This window comes from Hemiscyllium ocellatum, chromosome 36 (genome assembly GCF_020745735.1).
Source record: "Hemiscyllium ocellatum isolate sHemOce1 chromosome 36, sHemOce1.pat.X.cur, whole genome shotgun sequence".
Taxonomy (NCBI): Eukaryota; Metazoa; Chordata; class Chondrichthyes; order Orectolobiformes; family Hemiscylliidae; genus Hemiscyllium; species Hemiscyllium ocellatum.
The window spans coordinates 27,857,374-27,879,630 of NC_083436.1; the positions used below are offsets into that span (position 1 = coordinate 27,857,374).

Consider the following 22,257-nt stretch of genomic DNA (forward strand, 5'->3'; position numbering starts at 1 on the left):
AACCAGCTAATCTTCTATCCAGGCCGGTATGCTATCTATGACATTTTCACTTTCTGAAGTAACCTTTGATGTGACACTTTAAAGTTTTTAACAGGCATCCTGATTTCTTGATCAGAAGAGCAAGTTAAAAATACAGACAATAGAAATAGAGTAAACCAAAGAAATACAATTCTCTGGGGCGTTTAAATGTCTTGTTGGCCTGCTTTCCAGAGTCAAAATATCTCCAATCAAATTGACGTAGTGTTTCCATTTTGAAGGTCAGTTTAAAGAACACAGAGTTCTTGAAAAAACTTTCTTACTGTAAACCTATTTGTAAACAAGTGCATTAGTACATCAGTGTCATATACATGTGACAAATTGTGTAAGCTATAGATGAAGTATCTAATGGGGCGGGTGTGGTGTCAGGGAAAATGTCTGAGCAAATTTCGCAACGGAATACAAATTTTGTGAAGCATTTTTTCACTAAAACTGTGCTGTTTTAAAGGGCTCAGAACCATTTATTTGTATGCTCTTAATATATAATGTTAAGTGTTTTTGAGAATGCATTTGAAAACCAGTTTCCTGCAAAGCATGTGTTTTACTCTGAGGCAATTTCAAGCTGTGAACAAACAGAAAGGCCAGTGCCTTGAACAGATCTTGTGTGTGTGAATAAATTTTCTGTGAAGATGCAAATTTTAATCTTCAGCCCATGGCTCAAATTTGTTTGGCCTTTTTAGCTAATTGTGTGCGTCATGCTAAAGATTGATTGTTTACTGACTCATCCCCTTTGATATGCTTTCTTGAAAAATACAGTGGCTGAAACAAATTGAAGGAACAGAAGCTGCCCTGCATCAGAAGATGCTGGACCTGGAGATTGAGAAGGTACCTTTCTGCATGTTAACACATCAAGGATATGATGATGATAGGAAACTATTGGAAATTCGGGGTGGGGCATTCAAGAGAAGTGAATCTTGTCAAGTGAGTTTAATATGCAATGTGTGAATTGAAAACACATGCTGTGGATCATGTGTGCTCTTTGGATCACAATTTGTTTCATTGTTGTGATTGTCACAGCATTATTGTGCTTCAAATGTGCAATGCGTATTCTGCTGTGAATGAAAACATGGAAGTTACAAAGCTCACAAAGCATTTTTGCATTTTTGAAAAAAAGGTGCAGTTGCATGCCATGAGGGATTCAGGGAGAAATAGCGCCACATATTGTCATGCTGAACTAAATGATCTCAATGCGCAGTCTGTGCTGATTAGTGAATCAGTGTTCGTGAAGGATAAGTAAACAAAGGGATTTCTAAAGTATCACTGTAATAATTACTATTTTTTATACTGTGCCTTTCCATGCTGTTTCTGGTAGTAAAATTGGGGAATGTTTCCATGAGAAACCTTTTCTTCTGATTTCTTTTCCCTAATGTGAAGTCACTCTCATCTCTCATTACCAATCAGAGTTTGACCCTTTCTGACGGGTGCACAGTCACATCATTAGAATATAGGATAATGAGTTCCTTGGCCCAGCAGACTCGAATTTCTTGGTTTTCAGTCACACTGCAGGAAGAGCAAGTTAGAGTGAGAGGTGGGAAGCTGCAATCATTGGGCTAGTCAAAGGTGACGGCTTCCTGAGCTGGAGGACATCCAGCTGCTGCTGCAGGTCAAAATGAGTTGTTTGTTTTCAGCGTTGTCCCTGTATAAGTTGAGTGGACAGCATGGGATGGGGCAAAATGAGAATTTAATGACATTTAATAACCATGGAGATTAACTCTTGCTTCATTCCCCCTCCTTATGTGAAGGCCTTTATTAAGAGATGCATATAAAGCAGGGAACTTCACCAAAGCATTATGTTGGTAGTATGTTAAAAGAGATTATGATGTAGTGGTAATGCCATTGGACTTGGGTTGCTGGTGGTCAGTGGGCAGTGTTTCAAATCCTACCCTGGCTGCTGTCAGAATTTAAATTCAATCACTAAATCAGGGATATAAGTCGAAAGCTAATCTCAGTGAAGTCCTTTCGAGAAGGAAATTCTGCTATCCTTTTCTGGTCTGGCCTACATTTGATTCCAGACAGTGCAATCTTGTTGACGTTAACTACCCTCTGAAATGGTCGAGCAAACCACTCACGTCAATGCCAATGGGGGATGGCCAGCAAATTCAATGCAAGAGTAAAATAAAAGCCCTGGCTTGTCCAAGCTGTTTTCTTTGTGGCTTATGAGGGTTAATTAGAACACACAACATAGAACAGTACAGACCCTTTGGCCCACGAAGCATTTATCTTCATCTAAGAACAACCTAACATGCGCACCCATCAATTTACTGCCTTCCACGTGCTTGTCCAGCAGTTGCTTAAATATCCGTAATGGCTTTGACTCTACTACCACCGTTGGCAGTGCATTCCACGCACCCACCACTCTCTGCGTAAAGAATCTACCTCTGACATCTCCCCTAAACCTTCCTCTAATGACCATAAAATTATGATCCTTTGTGACAGCCATTTCTACCCTGGAGAAATGTCTCTGGCTACCTACTCTATCTACGCCTGTCATTACCTTGTACACTTATGTCAAGTCATCTCTCTTCCTTCTTCTCTCCAATGTGAAAAGCCCGAGCTCACTCAACCTCTCTTCATAAGTCAAGCCATCCAATCCAGGCAGCATCCTGATAAATCTCCTCTGCACCCTCTCTAAAGCATCTATATCCATCCTATAATGAAGCGACCAGAACTGGACACAATGTTCCAAGTGAGGTCTAACCACAGTTTTATATAGCTGCTGCAAAACCTCGTGGCTCTTAAACTCAATCCCTCTGCTAATGAAAGCCAAAACACTATACACCTTCTTAACAACCCTATCAACTTGGGTGCCATCTTTGAGGGATCTATGTATGTGGACTCCAAGATCCCTCTGTTCTTCCACATTGCCAATAAACCTGTCTTTAACCCTGTATTCAGCATTTAAATTCAACCTTCCAAAATGAATCACTTCGCATTTATCCAGGTTGAACTCCGTCTGCCACTTCTCACCCAGCTCTGCATCCTGTCAATGTCTTGTTGTAGCCTGCAATCGCTCTCGACACCATCTACAACACCACCAACCTTTGTGTCCATCGGCAACCTTACTAACCCACCCTTCCACTTCTTCGTCCAAGTTATTTATAAAAACTACAAAGAGCAGAGGCCCAAGAACAGAACCCGGTGAGACACCACTGGTCACTGGCCTCCAGGTGGAATACTTTCCATCCACTGCTACCCGCTGTCTTCTTTTGGCCAGCCAATTTCATATCCAGACAGCCAAATGTCCCTGTATCCCATACCTCCTAACTTTCTGAATGAGCCTACTGTGGGGAACCTTACCAAATGCCATACTGAAATCGATATTTTGTTTTAGATTACTTACAAAAATACACCACATCCAGTTATCGACCTTTGTCGACTTGTCATGTCCTCGAAGAACTCATTAAGGCTTGTGAGGCATGACCTGCCCCTCACAAATCCATGCTGAGTATCTTTAATCAATCTATGTTTTTCCAAATAGTCATAAATCCTATCTCTCAGAATGCTTTCCAGCACCTTGCTTACCACAGACGTAAGACTGACTGGCCTGTAATTCCCAGGGATTTCCCTATTCCTTTTCTTGAACAGAGGAACATGAGTTGTTCTCCATTTTTATGCCCATGCACATTTCAGGCAGCCACGAGGAATTCTTGCTGTGACAACTTACATTTATATAGTGCCTTTAACACAGTTCAAAAAATCCTTTGGTGCTTCACAGGAAGGTCATTAAACAAAGTTTGGCACTGAAGGCGATATTAGGAAAGGTGAGGAAAAGCTTGATTGAAACTTGACTAACTAAATAAACTAGTTGGATCTCAGCCAAGGTATTAGGTACGGTTCTGGAATCCCACATTATTGTAGGGATGTGATTGCGTTGGTGAATATAATTACCAGGATGTTGTCTGGGCTGGAGGGTTGTAGTTATGAAGAGAGATTGAATAGACTGGAATTGTTTTCCTTGGAGCAGAAGAGGCTGACGGAGATATAATTGAGATGTGTAAAATGGTGAGGGTAGATGGGGCAAACAGGAAGAGACTTTTCTCAATTGTGGAGAAATAGAACATAGAACATAGAAAAATACAGCGCAGTACAGGCCCTTCGGCCCTCGATGTTGTGCTGATCCAAGCCCACTTAACCTACACTAGCCCACTTTCCTCCATATGCCTATCAAATGCCCGTTAAAATGCCCATAAAGAGGGAGAGTCCACCACTGCTACTGGCAGGGCATTCCATGAACTCACGACTCGCTGAGTAAAGAATCTACCCCTAACATCAGTCCTATACCTACCACCCCTTAATTTAAAGCTATGCCCCCTCGTAATAGCTGACTCCATATGTGGAAAAAGGTTCTCATGGTCAACCCTATCTAAACCCCTAATCATCTTGTACACCTCTATCAAGTCACCCCTAAACCTTCTTTTCTCCAATGAAAACAGCCCCAAGTGCCTCAGCCTTTCCTCATAGATCTTCCTACCATACCAGGCAACATCCTGGTAAACCTCCTCTGCACCCGTTCCAGTGCCTCCACATCCTTCCTATAGGATGGCGACCAAAACTGCACACAATACTCCAGATGCGGCCACACCAGAGTCTTATACAACTGCAACATGACCTCAGGACTCCGGAACTCAATTCCTCTACCAATAAAAGCTAGTACGCCATATGCCTTCTTCACAGCACTATTTACCTGGGTGGCAACTTTCAGAGATCTGTGTACATGGACACCAAGATCCCTCTGCTCATCCACACTACCAAGTATCTGACCACTAGCCTAGTACTCCATCTTCTTGTTACTCTTACCAAAGTGAATCACTTCACACTTAGCTATATTGAACTCCATTTGCCACCTTTCTGCCCAGCTCTGCAGCTTATCTATATACCGCTGTAACCTGCCACATCCTTCCTCACTGTCATCAACTCCACCGACTTTCGTATCATCCGCAAACTTGCTCACCCAACCTTCTAGCCCCTCCTCCAGGTCATTTATAAAAATGACAAACAGCAATGGTCCCAAAACAGATCCTTGCGGACCACCGCTGGTAACTGCACCAAAGGTCATCGATTTAAAGTAAGGGGTTAAGAGAGGACATGAGGAGATACTTTTTTTACTGGGGGATGGTAGGATTCTGGAATTCACTGTCAGTAAGGTTAGAAACCCCATTTTATTGAAAAAGTATTTCGATGGGCACTTGTGATGCCAAGGCTATGGGCCAAATGCTGGACGATGGAGTTAGGATAGTTAGGTTGTTGTTTCTGACCAGCATAGACTTGATGGACCGAAGGGCCTTTTTCTGTGATCTAGACATCTGTGAAGTTGCTAAGAAGTTGTTTTCAAAAGAAAAATGAGAAAGTAGGGAAATGGAATGGTTTTTGTAAGGGAATTATAAGCTTTAGATTGGAAGCAGGGCCACAAACTGTGGAATGATGAGCACTGGGGATGTGTAAAAGGCTAAAATTTTACAACCTCAGGATTGTAGGGCTGGAGGAAATCACTGGGATAGGGAGGCCATGGAGGGATAAAGCCAGCCTAAGAATTTTAAAACTGCGGTAATGCTCATTCAGTGAACTGTAATATTCGTATATATTTTTGATGTGACTGATATCACAGCAAGGGAAGACGGTAAATAATGGGAATTCTTAGCAGATAACATGTTTATTGGGAGAGAAGGAGAATGTTTCAGGTCCATGACTTTTCATCAGCTTTGGGATAAATTAGAAAGGTGAGAAATTTTGAGCAAGTGAGATAGAGGGGGATGGAAAAAGAACTACAGGGAAGGTGTTTGCCTGGATGGGCAGAGACATGAGAGATTGAAATATTTGGGCCCATGGAATTGGTAATGCGACAAGTAAAGATTCAAAATATGTGTTGATCGAAGATGCAAGTGGAGGGATTGTGAATCTAGAAGCAAATACATGGGCAATTGAGAGGAAGACCTAAGGCTACATTTATTGCCAACATTGCCAATGAGTCACACAGTGAATGGCATTCTCTGAAAGAGGCCAAAGTGTGCAGCAAATGTGGGGCCAACACCTTTTGCTATGCTCAAAATTTGTAAAGAAGGAAGTGGATAGTGTTATTACAGTGCAGATAAAGGCTATTTGGCCTACTGGTTCCATCCATTCTCAGGCATCTCAGACACTTAAAGCTGAGGGATCAAAGAGGTAGTCTCCATGTTCTACCATCTCACATGGAATAGCAACAAAAATGACAATGTCTAAGAATGATGCTGCATTTCTTCCAAGACCGGATGAAAATCTGAGAGTGCCCCAGACAGATTGTGGCATATTACATTGTGCTGTCCCAAGGGCATCAGCATGGGATCAGATTGATTTCTTTGGAGGGCCTCAGAATACGTGCAGCAAGTTTCCATTCGAAGCATGCTTATCGATTTGGAAGTGGCTTAACCATTTATCAGTGTTGAGCAAGGTTTACAAGGGAGAGGTGTGCTTTAGTACAGTGAACAGAAAGAAGTACCACTGCAACATTTTTAAGGGCAAATAGATCCCTAGCGAGACAAAATGCAACCTGAGTTTAAGAAATAAGCGCTATCAAGCAAGTAAAGAGAACAAGAGCATAACCGGGCAATGCTGGGGAAGCTCAGGAGTCCTGAACAGCATGCATGAAGGGAAACTAGAGTTAACATTACAGATCATTGACGTTTCATCAAAACCATCAGATCTCATCTCATTGACGTCTCATCAAATGGCAGAGGTGGAACAGGTTCAAAGCAAGTACGGAGGCAGGGAAAGGAACAGAGAAGCCTAAATGTGTAGTGAGCTGTTGCTCCTGGAGTTTTGGTTGAACTTTGTTGAAACTGTATCGCAGGCTGAGGGCGGAGTAGGAGTGGGGCGGTGAATTTATGAGGGGTGAGTGGAAGATTCCAATCATGCTTCCAGATTGGATAGAGGTTTCCGCAAAGTGATCATCCACTCTGTCTTTGGTCTCCCATATCAGGAGCAGCGAATAGATCTCGATACAAATGAAAATCTGTTGTATGTGGAATTCCCCACATACAATAGATTTTAATTTGTATCTTTATCAATTTAATATATAGTATTGGGCACTGGATGCTGGGAATAGAAAAGGCAAAAGGGCAAGTGCTGCATCTGCTGCTTGGGAAGATGCTGTGGGAAGGGGAGCAGTTGATCAGGGAGATGGAAGATATGGACCAGGGTGTTATAGAGTGAGTGGTGCCTTCAGAATGCTACAAGGCAAACGGAAGATTGGAATAAAAGTAAAGTGCTGCAGTTGCTGGGGATATGAAATAAAAACAAAAAATGCTAGACATGACATTTTGGCCATCACTGCAAGAGGATTTGTGTTCATTTATAAAGAGTAACTTGCCATAGAGGGAGTACAGCAGAGATTCACTACGTTGATACCAGGGATGGCAGGACTGACCTGTGAGGAGAGATCGGTTCAATTAGACATGTAGTCCCTACAAGTTGGAAGAATGAGAGGGGATCTGATTGACACACAAAATTCCAACAGCACTGGACAGATGAGACACAGGGAGGATGTTTTCCCTGATTGAGGAGCCTCAGGAATGCAGGGTAGGCCATTTAGAGATAAGGAACAAGCTTTTCACTCAAAGGGTGATGAACCTGTGGAATTCTGTACTACAGGAGGCAGTGGAGGCCAGACCACTAAGTATGTTCAAGGAAGTGATTGATAAATTCTTAGATATTAGAGGCTTCAGGGGTATGGAGAGAAAGTGGAAAAAGAGGAATGAGATAGAAGATCAACCATGACAATATTGAATAGTGGAGGAGGCCTATAGGGCCAAATGGCCTCCTGTAGCTCCTAGTTTGTACATTTCTATGAGAAATTCAGCAAGTCTGGCAACATCTGTGAAGAGAGAGAAACCAAGTCAATATTTCGAGTCCAAGGTGACTCATCTTTGATTCTGAAGAAGATTGCAACAGACTGGAAATGTATTCTCTTTCTCTTTCTCTCCACCAATGCTACCAGACTCACTGAGTTTCTCCAGTATTCTCTGCATTCAGAATAAGAGATTATGTTTGGTGGTGGCATCATGTTTGGGGTGACAGAAATCTGTTAAAGTGGACACTGAGGTGAGGGAACAGGGCGTTAACGGAGTAGGATTTTCAAGAAGTGAGACCGAAGTTCAGCCACATGGCATTGTCCCACCTCCGGAACACTCTAGGTCAGGAACCCGTCCTCAAGTGACAGGTAGCCGACTGTAGTCATTAGGTTCCTCTCCCATGATTTCACAACCAGCGATAAGATGTGTCCTTTTGGCAGCTTCGGAATAATTGGAAGCTGCCCTCCCGCCTCTCTTAGAAGCTGAGACAGAAAGATGGCCAAAGCTGTGATCACAGACTGCCCTGTGCTCTGTCCACACTGGTGAAGTGGCAGCTGTGGCCATTTTTATTTTCAACTCTTCTTGGCACCTTCATCTCGTGACATTATCTCTCACTCTCTCTCCCCCTTACTTGCTTTGGTAGGCTACTCCTCCAGATGCTCTGCAGTACTGGGAGCCCACTCATTGTCCAGACCACGAGTTGAACTTATCCTTTCCCACTCATCTCTTAGGAAAAGTCACTGACAAGATTCTCAAAGACCTGGTAGGGTCGGAACCTGGATTTTATCCCAGTGTCAGAATCCTAACCCTAAAACAAATTTGTGGTCCACTCTTTCAGGCTGTTGACCTTTTAGCAGAACATTAAGATGTGTTCAATTTAAAGAAACGCAACAGATTTTCAGCAAGTTGAAATGAAAGCTGGCAGATTCGGGCTGTGCGTTAAAAGCTGAATGTTTAATTCTCTTTTACCAGGAGCAGTTTAGCAAGCAGAAGGGCTACCTAGAGGAGGAACTGGATTACAGGAAGCAATCTCTGGACCATGCTTATATGGTAGGATCAGTATTCCTTAGTGTATTTGTCAGTCAGGATGAAATAAAGTTTGAAATATGGGCATATCAGCAATGGGCAGGTGGTACTAGCTGTAAAGATGATGGAGTGAGAGGGACAGAGGTTCCTTGTTGAAACAGTTCCAAACATAACTTATTAAGACTGCATTATTATCACTAATGAGTAAAATGTATGCCAATTATATCACCATTTTTAGTCCTTCAGTGTAGACATTTTCCTAGATCCACATGAAGAGTACACCAGGCTGTCAAACAGTTACGAGAAACATTGGGGAGAGGAAGTCAACATTGTTGTATACATTTAATTGATGTAAAATTGTATGGTGACACCTTGAGCAGGGGAAGGACCTCTATTAACCTGTGTGTCTGTCTGCATCACTGCTAAATCCATCAGGGTCCTTCTTCTAAATCATGCACCCATTTCCTGAACCACTTTTACAATCCAGCTGACTGCAGCAACATCAAACAGGCACTCAGCATTGCCAAGTCTGTGACCAGCCCAACTAGGGCTGCTTGGGATCACTATTAAGATGGAAATATTTTTAGAATCATAGAAACCCTACAGTGTGGATAGAGGCTACTTTGCCAATCAAGTCTACACTGATCTCTCAAAGAGCATCCCACCCAAACCCCCATCCTATTTTTGGAGCCCCACATTTGCCATGGCTAACCCATCTAGCCTGCATATCCCTCGACATTTCCTGTGCCTGATCCACCTAACCTGCACATCTTTGGACTATGGTAGGAAAACAGTGCTCCCAGAGGAAACCCACGTAGACATTGAGAGAATGTGCAAACTCCACACAGATTGTTACCTGTGTTTGGAATCAAACCAAAATCCCTGGCATTGTGAGGCAGTAGTGCTAACCGCGGTGTCAGACTTGATGTTGTGCTAAGAGGAGCGCTCCTCTGTTGGCTCACACTAGGCCCTGTTCCTCTTTTCCCTGCTTTCCTTCTTCCCAGTATTTACCAAAGAAGGAACTGCTTTGAGACAAATGGCTCAAGTTGGATTGAGTCACAGAGGCAATAAAACTTAAGAGCAGGCATCAGAATGATCGTTGGGCCTGGAGCTCACTGTTTGTTAAGTCCCCAAGAATAGGCCGCAATAAATGTAGAACTTATTAATGTCAGACATTTTTGAATTGTTTTACTTTGAGAATATGATGGCATCACCTCGATTTAAAATATTAACTTATGCTAACTGATTTCCTGTGATGGTGCTCATAAGACAAATAGAAATTTTGCCTCACTCTTCACCTTCCCCTTAATGAATAATGAACAAATAATATGAAATGCGACATGTATAAACTGGCATCTACATCTTTATTCTCAAAGTTTACTCTCTGAATCCCCCAGTATCAACATCCTGGGGATTACCATTGACCAAAAACTCAACTGCACTTGCCATGTAAATAAAGTTTATAAATACCATTTATAGGAGCGAGTCAGAGGCTAGGAATACTGCAGCAAGTAACTCACTTTCTGATTGCCCAAAACCTATCCACCATCCACAAGGCACAGGTCAGAAGTGGGATGGAAAACTCTCCACTTGCCTGGAGGAGAACAGCTCCAACAAACTCAAGAACCTTGATACAATGCAGGGCAAAGCCACCCACTCGATTGGCACCACATCCACAAACATTCACACCTTTCACCAGCAACGCTCAGGAGCAGCAGAGTGCACTATCTACAAGATTTCACCAAAACTCCTTGGACTGCATCTTCCAAACCCATCACAATTTCTATCCAGAAGAACAAGAGCAGCAGTTACATGGGAACACCACCATCTGCAAATTCCCCTCCAAGCCACTCACCATCCTGACTTGGTTCCTTCACTGTCGCTGGGTCAGAATCCTGGAATTCTCTCCCTAAGGGCATTTTGGGTCAACATGCAGGTGTTCAAGAAGGCAGCTCACCATCACCTTCACAAGGGGTAGCTACAGATGGACAAGAAGGGTACACCCAAAACTTCGACTTCTCCATCTCCTGATGATGCCTGGCTTGCTGTGTTCTTCCAGCCTCCTGCCTGTCTATTTTGGATTCCAGCATCTGCAGTTTTTTTTACTTTAGCCAGCTAGCGACGCACACATCCCACGAGTGAATTTTTAAAAGTACAGATTAGTGTTTTGCCTCTACTTCAGAAAGTCATCTGTTTACTAAAGAAGTGAGACTACTCGTAAATCATTCTTTTTGTGGTAAGATGTGATCAATGTTGGTGTAGTGGTATCTCAGGTGGTAAGCTGCCGATGTAGGTTCCACTTTTGGAATTTAATCCAGGTTATCACATCAATGTAGGTACAGTCTTTTCGATGACACTGAAATATGATTTTACTCACAAGTGATATTAATTCAGGCTTTGTTTTATACTGATGCCTTATCTGTCTCAGGTGGATACAATGGATTCCATGACACTACTTAAAGAAAGTTAGGGTCCATTACTTGTTCAGGGTTCTAACCAATACACATTTACAACACTGAAGAGTAGATGGTCTGGCCATTATTTCATTGCTGTTTCTGGGACTCTGTTGTATGCAATTTGGTTACCGTATTTCTTTCAATACAATATTCTTTATTCAAGAGAACTTCATTGATTGTAGAAGACTTGGGACATCTTGAGATCTTGCAAGGCATTTATAGATTTGAATACTGGGCTCCTTTTGTCAAAAAAAGGACTCATTTCTAAAATTAAAAAATAATTGATAATGTGGAAGTGTTGTCTCACTGCACAATAAAAAGAAAGACTTGCATTTATATAGCATCTTTTGCAATTACAGAACACTCCAAAGTGTTTTGCAGCCAATGAAGTCCATTTGAAATGCAAACACTGTTGAAAAGTAGGAAACACAATAGCAAATTGGCAACAAAATGATAATAATCAGATGATCTGTTTTCTTTCGTGGTGTTGATTCAGGGATAAAAAGAAATAGTGGGATTAATTCCTTGTTCTTTTTCAAACTAATGCCCTGGATTATATGGATCAACAGGCGGGCTCTAGGTTGACATGTCATCTAAAAGTCGGGATCTTGGTTACAGAGTGCAATGTCTATCCCCCTGACTATACTATCCGTGATTACAGCAACATTTCTCTTTTTTCCCACCTGTGCATGCCTCCTTGCACATCGTGCTGTGGTCAGTTTGCTCATCCTCCCTACAGCCCCCACTCTCATCCACAGGGAGCAAGAATCTCAAACCTGTTAGACAAGCTGAAGGGCTGAGGCTCTTTCAACACTCCCTCCAGGACCCTCTACCTGTCTCGCTCATAGTCACACCCTCCTGCCCCTGACCACTGACTAAATTTGAGGTTGTTACTCTAAGGGGTGTGACTGCCTCCTGAAACACACCGCCTAGGTAACTGCCCCTCCTGAGTTGGCACAGAATTTGAAGGTCGGACTCCAGCTCACCAGCTCTGAGCCGGAGTTCCTCAAGGAACTAATACTTGCTACAGATGTGGTCACTATGAACCACAATGAGGTTCACCAGCTCCTCTATCATGTAGGAACAACACATTGGCTGGCTTGGCATTTCTCTTTTAATGATTTAATTCCCAATTTGGATTTTTTTTTTGTACAAATTTTGTCCTGGTTTATAAATATTTACAACACTTACCTTCAATCTGAAAGTGACCTGTAATAAATGTTCAAATTGTAGCTATCACCAACCAATGAACTTAGGGGTTACCTGTGATGTCACTCTTGTGCTGAGTCCCTGAACCTGGGCTTCAATTTGAAAAAAACTGACAGACTATAGCCGGAAAAAGCAAGCAAAAGGCACCTCATCCCCTCTGGACCGAATTCTCAAGTTGATACCAGATTCCTAAGTTATGTACTCACTCGGGCTGTGCCTCATGCTGGATGGGATCTCTCCTTCCTGATCATGTGAAGCTAATCATGTGGGTGGCACAGTGTTTAGCACTGCTGCCTCACGGCGCCAGAGACCCGGGTTCAATTCCCGCCTCAGGCGACTGATTGTGTGGAGTTTGCACATTCTCCCTGTGTCTGCGTGGGTTTCCTCCGGGTGCTCCGGTTTCCTCCCACAGTCCAAAAATGTGCAGGTTAGGTGAATTGGCCAGGCTAAATTGCCCCTAGTGTTAGGTGAAGAGTAATCTAATCTAATTGATGCAGTTGATTCCAGCATTTTATCTCCATTTAAATAATACCTTTTCTCCCTTCCAAAAAGAACAACTTCACAGTTTCCAACGTTTAGGTTAACAGAAAACACTATACTTAACAAAACTACTGCTTTTTTGCAGTTATATAAATACTAACCGCAACAAGAAAAAAACTACAAATTATTAACTTATAACTGTACTAGTTTAAACTTCACTCTGTTTTGAAAACATCATACTCACACACACACGCGGACGGACACACACACACACACACACACACACACACACACGGAGGGGATGTATGGAAGGGAAAATATTGATAAATGCAATAGTAGCAGTCCACATGATTTAATGAGATTGCCTTTTGCTTCCCAAGATCTCTGTTCTCCAATTTTCTTTCTAGATTCCTTCACTTGTTCACAGGAGTCAAATGGTGATGATTACACAAGCTGTAAAATATTGAGTTACTATTTAAAGGTAACAGCTCTAAGCAACTGATGGGAGGAGAAACCTCTCTTTCGTTGGGCTGCATTTACTTTTGGTACAAAGAAGTAGAGAAACAAAACCTACTTCCCAGTCCAGAAGCTTCTCTCCCTCTTTCCTAAACACTCAGATTTTTCACCTGCCCAGGAGCCAACCAGAGCTATCACCAAACTGATAACATTTGGCATGTGCAACTGGTCACATTTGCATAAACTGATCAGCTAACTGTTGCTGGACAAATCTCAGTCTGCACACAGACCCCAGTGCTGTGTTGTGTTCTGTCTCCACCCCGGCCCTTGCGAAACAATGGGGTTAACATGACTCACATTGAGTTCCAGTAACCAGTTTTTAAACATCCAGCCCCTCCTTCCGTAGTCCTGGCTTTTAAAGCATTCTTTTCTCATCTTTGTCCACAATGGGAAAAATAAAGAAAGTTATAAAGATATAGAGGTAGATAAATGCTTGATCAGCATGCGGACAATAAGTTACTGACCATAGGCAGAAATGTGGAGTAATCAGCCCAATCATCACCTTGTTGAAGACAGAGCAGGCTTAGGGGGCTGAGTGAGCTACCTGATCCTAAAACATATGTTCATATATTCGTGTCAGTTCTAACTTTGTTTGATGTATTGCTTAGAAGTGCAGTGACTATTATCTCAAAAATCCTTGCAGTCATATTTCTGGACACCAGCCGCCATGAGGAAAATGCAAGCATTTATTTCTTTATAGAGGGTGCTTAATAAAACAGAAATATTGGCCGGGATGCTGAAAGAAGTCTTTGCAGGACATGTAAAATTATTAAGATTGTCCAGCCTAACTGAACTAACAGGATGAGTCTCAATGTAATGGGTTATCTGGAGGACAGGTGAAAGTGAGGACTGCAGATGCTGGAGATTAGAGTCAAGGGTGTGGTACTGGAAAAGCACAGCAGGTCAGGCAGCGTCCGAGGAGCAGGAGAATCGACATTCTGGGCAAAAGCCCTTCATCAGGAATGATCTGGAGAACAATATAGCGCTCTCTCAGTACTGAACCTGTAATGCCTGTTGCTGTGCTGTGTTGTCACAACTTCTCTTCTTGACACAACCCATTTGTTTCATGTGTTATTTGGCATACTCGTATTGAAATATAGTGAAACTAAAGTTGCAGACCTCGCAACACTTGCGCTGAGGCATGTACTGCTCTGACCTGTTTTTTTCAATTTGGATTATAGAGTAAAATAAGGCATCCTGCTTGATAAGGATTGACCTATTGGATTTCTAAGAGTAGAGTGTTATCAGCCAAACTGTAACATCTTCCCTTTTCAGGAACTGCCCTACTGGGTACTCATATTGAAATAATTTGAATCTTCAACATGCAGTGCAGGACTCCCACCACTGGAGATGCTGTGGCTTGAACAGTCTCTGTTCATTTTGCCTTCATTTTAAAAATTTCAGTTCTTTTCTCAGTGATATGTACAGTACCAGCATGTTGCTGACTGCACAGTTGATGATGGGATTAAACGTGTTGATAGCATTACATTTGAATATTCTTTGTTGAACAGATTCTGGAGGATTTTTAAATCAATTATTTGTTGCTACTAATTAAGGTGTTTATTCTTACCCTACATTTGAGCGCATCACATCACTAATAATAATTACTCTTTATACATGTGCACAATATTAAACCAATTATTAAAATTGAAAGAAATGTTCAATATTGTTTAGTATTTTATTTCCTTAAGACATTTACTCCATCATTTGAATTGTATAATCAATTGGTATTTGTCAATTTGAATTTCACTGCTAAAGTGTATGGTCCTTGGTATCAGCAAAAGTATCTTTCTCTTTACTGCCTTAGTGCATGTGTAACAAAGGGCCATTTGGTTATTTCCAATGATGAGAGAGTCGTCCTACAATGAGACACTGAATGGAATTCTCCTATTCTCTCTGACCTTTGAAAGAATAAGTAAGAATATCATTCAAAGATCTAACATTCTGAGAAAACTTGGTGTCATAAATGTTGAGAGGTTGTTTCCTGGTAGGAGACTGTCAACTGTGGGAGCATGCAGAATATGGCGTGGCTATTTTCAGCTGAGATGAGGAGAGATCTATTTACTTAGATACCTTTGGAATTCTTTTCCTTTGGGATCTATGGATGCCTAGTCTTTGAGTCCATTTAAGGCTAAGACTTGATTTCTGCACTTTGAGGGGTTGGAGCGATATGTGGTGTGAGAAAGAGGAAGGTGGAGTGGATTTAGAAGATCAACCACAATCTTATTGAATGGTGGTTGCTTGAGGAGCCGTAACATCTACTCCTGTTCCTATCTCTGTAGTGCTCACGCTGTTTTACATTAGGTGTTTCATTTCAAATTTATGATTTACTTTGTGATTTATAAAACAACTTCTAACAATCAACTGCAGAACATTTTCGATTGTATTTATATAGCACTTTTAAATTCATGAAATGTTCTAAAACTGTTCACAGGATTATTATAAAACAAAATGTGGCACCAAGTTAAGGCATGTACGGAAATTAGGTCAGACTATCAAAACCTTGGTCACAGAAGGGAAGTAAGGTGAAGAGGCGTAGGGAGGATATGGAAACCTGAGTCACTACTGGATGGGTTCCACAACCCAATTCCCTAAGCAATATTGCACCTGATTTTAAAAAAAAAGTATGATTAGCCACACAAGCCTATCCCAGGATCATTAGATTCCCTACAGTGTGGAAACAGGCCATTTGGCCCAACAAGTCCACGCTGAACCTCCGAAGAGTAACCCAACCAGACCCATTTCCCTCTGACTAATGCACTTAACACTGTGGGGCAATTTAGCATGGCCAATTTACCTGACCTGCGCATCTTTGGATTGTGGGAGGAAACTGGATCGCCCAGAGTAAACCCACGCAGACATGGGGAGAATGTGCAAATTCCACATGGTCACCCGGGGCTGGAATCAAACTGGGTCCCTGGCACTGTGAGGCTGCAGTGCTAACCACTGAGCCACCATTGCTCCCATGTCTGCTTGTAGACTGATTGATTTTTCTCTAAGAATTTATATTCAAGAATCTGTATTTAGGTACCTTTGTACCTCAGATGGTGCTGTAAGTGGTGACTTACAAAGTTTTCACTGTGAGTATACACGACAATAAAGTCAATTCAATTCAATTTAATCCTAAACTTTGTTTGGAAGCCAAGAGGAGAGGTTAATTTTGGAAGGCTGATCTTGCACCTACTAATGTCTCCCTGAAATAAGGTCAGCAATCCTCAGAAATGGACCTGGGGTTGCCAGAAATCGACCTCTGCCTCAAAAATATCTAATGATCTTGCTTCAGCCATTTTCTGGGGTAAAGAGTTTCCAACGCACTCAAGTCTCTGAGGAAGAAGAAAAATCATCCTTATCTCTATCATAAATGGAAGAGTCCTGAATTACACAAACATCAGTTCCCAGTTAAAGTGGGAAGGCAGGGTGCTATGACACTGCATGTCTTGGATGGCCAATCACAGGAATTAGTCATGAAGAGAAATTGAGAGGCAAGAGGACATGTCAGAGGAACAGGAGTAGGTCATTCAGCTCCTCAAATTGTTCCACCATTCAATGCAATCACAGTTGACCTGTAGCCTAACCCCGTATACCTGCCTTTGGCCCAGATTCCTTAATATCTTCGCTTAAGAAAAAAATATTTGTTTCAGATTTAAATTACCAATTGATCCATTGCCATTTGTGGAAGAAATTCCAAACATGTACCATCCTTCATGTGGAGAAGTGCTTCCTAACATCTCTCCTGATCAGTGTGGCCCTAATTTTTAAACTTACACCCCTAACTCTTGAATCTCCAACCAGCGGAAATAGTTCATCTTTGTCTACCTTGTCTTTTCTCATTAATATCTTGAAGACTTAACCCTTAACCTTCTAAATTTTTGAGAAAACAAGCACAATTTGTGTAATCTCTCCTCATAACTTAACCCCTGATGTTCAGTATCATTCTTGACAACCTATGTTGTACTCCCCCATGGTCAATATATCCACCCTTAGGTCTGCTCACAGTACTCCAAGTGGGATCTAACTGGAGTTTTGTACAGCTGTGGCACAATGTCATTATACTTTATTCCTCCACACATAAAGGCCAGCATTCTATTGGCATTCTTGATTAGGCTTCTGATGAAAATCTCAAGGAATGCATCCAGTCAGTGTTGGCAACACAACCCTGAAGATCTTGTACAATGAACAAGAAGGGCGGCACGGTGGCACAGTGGTTAGCACTGCTGCCTCACAGCGCCAGGGACCCGGGTTTAATTCCCGACTCAGGCGACTGACTGTGTGGAGTTTGCACATTCTCCCCGTGTCTGCGTGGGTTTCCTCCGGGTGCTCCGGTTTCCTCTCACAGTCCAAAGATGTGCAGGTCAGGGGAATTGGCCATGCTAAATTGCCCGTAGTGTTAGGTAAAAGGGTAAATGTAGGGGAATGGGTGGGTAGCGCTTCGGCGGGTCGGTGTGAACTTGTTGGGCCGAAAGGGCCTGTTTCCACAATGTAAGTAATCCAATCTAATCTAAAAGGTTACAATTCCTTTGTGGCGAAGGCGATGAAGGTGGCTGCTTGAAAGGATGCAAAAAGCTAACCTTTACCATCAATAAATAAGTGGAAGAATATGTGAATGGAGGAGTGACAGGAAGCAAGAAAGAATGCAAAAAATGTACGTGTGAGAGGGAGAGAAATACTGACTGCTGAGGCAGAAATAAATCCAAGGGGAAATAGACTTGCTTGTAAAGAGAGATATATGATATAGCAATCAGGTTAAACCTGATATATAAATAAAAACAAAACCCAAAAGATATCACAAGTTAAGGAAAAATTAATGTAAAGAAACAGAAAGCAAATCATAGAAATAATGGATGAAAAAGAGTGGCATATGGAGGGCACAAGGTCAGAGGGGTTGAGGGGTTGAATGGGGAATCGGAGACAGCCTTTTCCACTTACTCTTCCCCCAGTGCTGTGCTCTACTCCTATCTTTTGCGTTTAGCACTGTCTTCCTCACCACCCTTATAATTATCCCATTGCATTATCACTTAATTGCACTGCCCACTCCCACATTAGAGTCCAAATGTGTGGTGCTGGAAAAGTACAGCCGGTCAGGCAGCATCCAAGGAGCCGGTGTGTCGACATTTCAAGACTCCCCCATTAGCCTGATTGTCTCACATATATCTGACATATACCTTTTGTTATAAGCAATTCTACTTTCTCTTAGATTTACTTTGCCCCCAGCAGTCTCTCTCTCTCTCTCTCTCACTCACACACATACACACTGTGTGGAGGATTGTATCCAAAGGTGTTCTAGGATGAAACCTTAATTAAGAAAACAGAGGGAAAAAAGCATCGGTGGCCTGGCACCTGTTCTGTCCAGTCATGTGTAGCATAGTTCTGATAATGAATGAGACTCACTCACGCTAAATAGTTAGGTGACCCTCGAGTGTGTGACTCAATACATGTTGGAAGTGATTCTGAAAGGTAGGATTTGTATGCATTTGGAGCGGGAAGGACTGATTAGGGATAGTCAGCATGGTTTTGTGTGAGGGAAATTGTGTCTCACTAACTTGATTGAGTTTTTTTGAGGAAGTAACTAAAAAGATCGATGAGGGTAGAGTGGTAAACATTGTTTACTTGGACTTCAATAAAGCTTTTGACAAGGTTCCGCATGGTAGACTAATTAGTAAAGTTAGTTCACATGGGATTCAGGGTGCGTTTGCCAATTGTATACAAAATTGACTTGACAGTAGGAGACAGGGTGATGTGGAGTGTTGTTTTTTTTCGACTGGAGGCCTGTGACCAGTGGTATTCCTCAGAGATCAGTGCTGGGTCCACTTTTGTTTGTCGTTTATATAAACGATTTGGATGTGAATGTAAGGCACAGTTAGTAAATTTATGGATGACACCATATTATGGACAGGGAAGAAGGTTTTCTAAGATTATAAAGAGACCTTGATCAATTGAATCAATGGACTGAGGAGTGGCAGATGGAGTTTAGTTTGGATAAATACGAGTTATTGCATTTTGGTAGAACAGAAAATGGCAGGACTAGTGCAATAATGGTGAGGCCCTGGGTCGTGTTGTAGAACAGAGACCTACGGATTCAAGTACATAATTCTTTGAAATACACAGGTAGGCAGGTTGGTTAAGAAGGCTTTTAGCACACTTATCTTCCATGCTGAGACCTTTGAGTATAGGAGTTGGGGCATCATATTGTATAGGACATTAGTGAGGCCTCTCCTGGAGTACTGTGTACAGTTCTGGGAATCCAGCTATCGGAAGGATATTATTAAATTGGAGAGGGTTTACAAAAGATCCACCAAGGTGTTGCCAGGAATGAAGAGTGTGAGTAAAAGGAGAGGCTAGGTAGCATGGGAGTCTCAGTGGTGCAATTGGTTAGCGCGGTTGGTTGTTAACCGAAAGGATGGTGGTTTGAGCTCCCCCAGGGACGCTCATGAGCATTCATTGGGGCAGCATGGTCGCTCAGTGGTTAGCCCTGCTGCCTCACAGTGCCAGGGACACAGGTTCAATTCCTACCTCGGGCAACTGTCTGTGTGGAGTTTGCACATTCTCCCCGTGTCTGTGTGGGTCCCCTCTGGGTGCTCCGGTTTCCTCCCCCAGTCCAAAGATGTGCTTGCTGGGTGAATTGGCCATGCTAAATTGCCTGTAGGGTTAGGTGCATTAGTCAGGAGTAAATGTAGGGGAATGGGTCTGGGTAGGTTGCTCTTCGGAGGGTCGGTGTAGACTTTTGAGTCGAAGGGTCTGTTTCTGCGCTGTAGGGAATCTAATCTAATCTTTCTCCCTGGAGCGTAGGAGGTTGAGGGGTGACCTTCTACAAGTTAACAAAATGGTGAGGAGCATGGGTAAGGTGAATAGCCAGTGTCTTTTCTCGAGGGTGGGGCAAGTTCAAATCTAAGGGATTTATTTTTAAGGTGAGAGGCAAAAGTTTAAAGACACATAGGACAATGCTTTTACTCAGAAAGTGGTTTGTGTGTGGAATGAAATGAACTGCCCAAGGAAGTGGTGGATGCAGATACCGTCACAGTATTTAAACAGCATTTGGATGAGTACATGAATAGGAAAGGTTTGAAGGGATGTTGGCCAAATGCAAGCAAGTGGGACAGGTTTAATTTGGGAACATGGACTGTTTGCACTGAAGGGTCTGTTTCCATGCTAAATGATTCTATCTATGACTCTAGTGTAGGTAATTGTATATTATGTGGTAGAGACATAATGGGCTGAAGAGCTTCTGCTATATGATTCCATGATAGTGCAGGTAGTGTATTGTTTATGGGACTATTATTGATTGTCAGACACTTGGGATGGTTAAAGCTGTGAAACCATTTTTGCAGTCACTCTCTTTGAGTTACTACAGCAATGCAGGTGGAAACACAGTGACCATTTAGAACTATCAAGGCTGTAGATCTCAATCGACAGTAATTCCAAATGAGTGTGTTGATCAGATCAAATGTGGTGCTCATGCTCAGTGGAATGTTGCCTTTTTGGCTCTGCCCTCTCCTAATGAAACTGGATATGTTGTCCACAAAGTGAAGTCTGAACCATTGTTTGATATGTTCACCAGTTGCTAATGGCAACAAAAGTGCACAGTAAACTTTCAAACAATGGGGTGGCGGTGCAGGGAGCATTTGTGTATAATGACCCTTCTGAAAGTAAACCTCATTGTTCAGAGCAGTGGTGAGAGAGAACATTGTGTCAATTGCCACCTCAGCACCTGCTGGAATGTTGGGTGAACTCCAGTCATTACGCCAGTTAATAGTTCTGTGCGATCACATCAAACAGCTTTCCATCCTGTGGATGGTGTTTGGTTTCACTGAGTTTGCAGCTTTTGTGTAACCTGTCTATTCTCCCTTGCAGCAAATCCAGGAGCTGGAAGCCACCCTATACAACACTCTGCAGCAGTGCCCTGGAAACAGAGTGAGTGAATCTCTGACTGAAGTACAAAAGGAAGAGTTGAAGTTGGCGGTGGAGAAGTGGCGACGCCAGGTCCTGAGGCAGAGCCGGGAGTATGATGGTCAGATCTTACAGGAACGCTTGGAACTATTGCAACATGCTCATCAGGTACCAATTGCAGCCATTGGGCATGAGTTGTCTCCAATTCCACTCAAAATGACACATTATCTCTTTGAGTTGAGTATTTTGCGAGCAATAAGATAAAATTGGAATGATTGCCTGCTTTAACAATCAAGTTATTTTGATGGTCAGGCAGTGTCCAAGGAGCAGGAGAATTCAGATTCCTGATGAAGGGCTTATGCCTGAAACATCGATTCTCCTGCTCCTCGGATTCTGCCTGACCTGCTGTGCTTTTACAGCACCACACTTTCAAATTCAGATCTCCAGCAGCTGCAGTCCTCACTTGTTCTGATGTGTTTTTCAGAGCAAATAAGGGCAGTTAAATCATTTTCTATCAAGTGTACATATCTTCTCATTCTAGGGCCTTATTATTGCAAACGTGCTACTTGCAGTCATAGGGACATAGAAATACACAGCATGGAAATAGACCCTTTGGTCAAAATCATCCATGCTGACCAGATATCCTAACCTAATCTAGCCCCATTTGCCAGCACTTGACCCATACCCCTCTAAACCCTTTCAATTCATATACCCATCCAGATGCCTTTTAAATGATGTAATTGTACCAGCCTTCACCACTTCTTCCGGCAGCTCATTCCATACACATACCACCCTCTGTGTGAAAAGGTTGCCCCTAAGGTCTCTTT

The 22,257-nt window shown here is 42.4% G+C and overlaps 1 protein-coding gene across 1 annotated transcript in view; it reads left to right on the forward strand.

Annotated features, from left to right (window-relative positions):
- LOC132833289 (janus kinase and microtubule-interacting protein 2-like) overlaps positions 1 to 22,257 on the forward strand; it is a 79,048-nt gene that overhangs the window by 20,918 nt on the left and 35,873 nt on the right. The window contains exons 5-7 of the mRNA XM_060851453.1: positions 793 to 861; positions 8,832 to 8,909; positions 21,395 to 21,598. Coding sequence (XP_060707436.1) covers positions 793 to 861; positions 8,832 to 8,909; positions 21,395 to 21,598 — 351 coding nt within the window. The remainder of the gene's footprint in view (positions 1 to 792; positions 862 to 8,831; positions 8,910 to 21,394; positions 21,599 to 22,257) is intronic.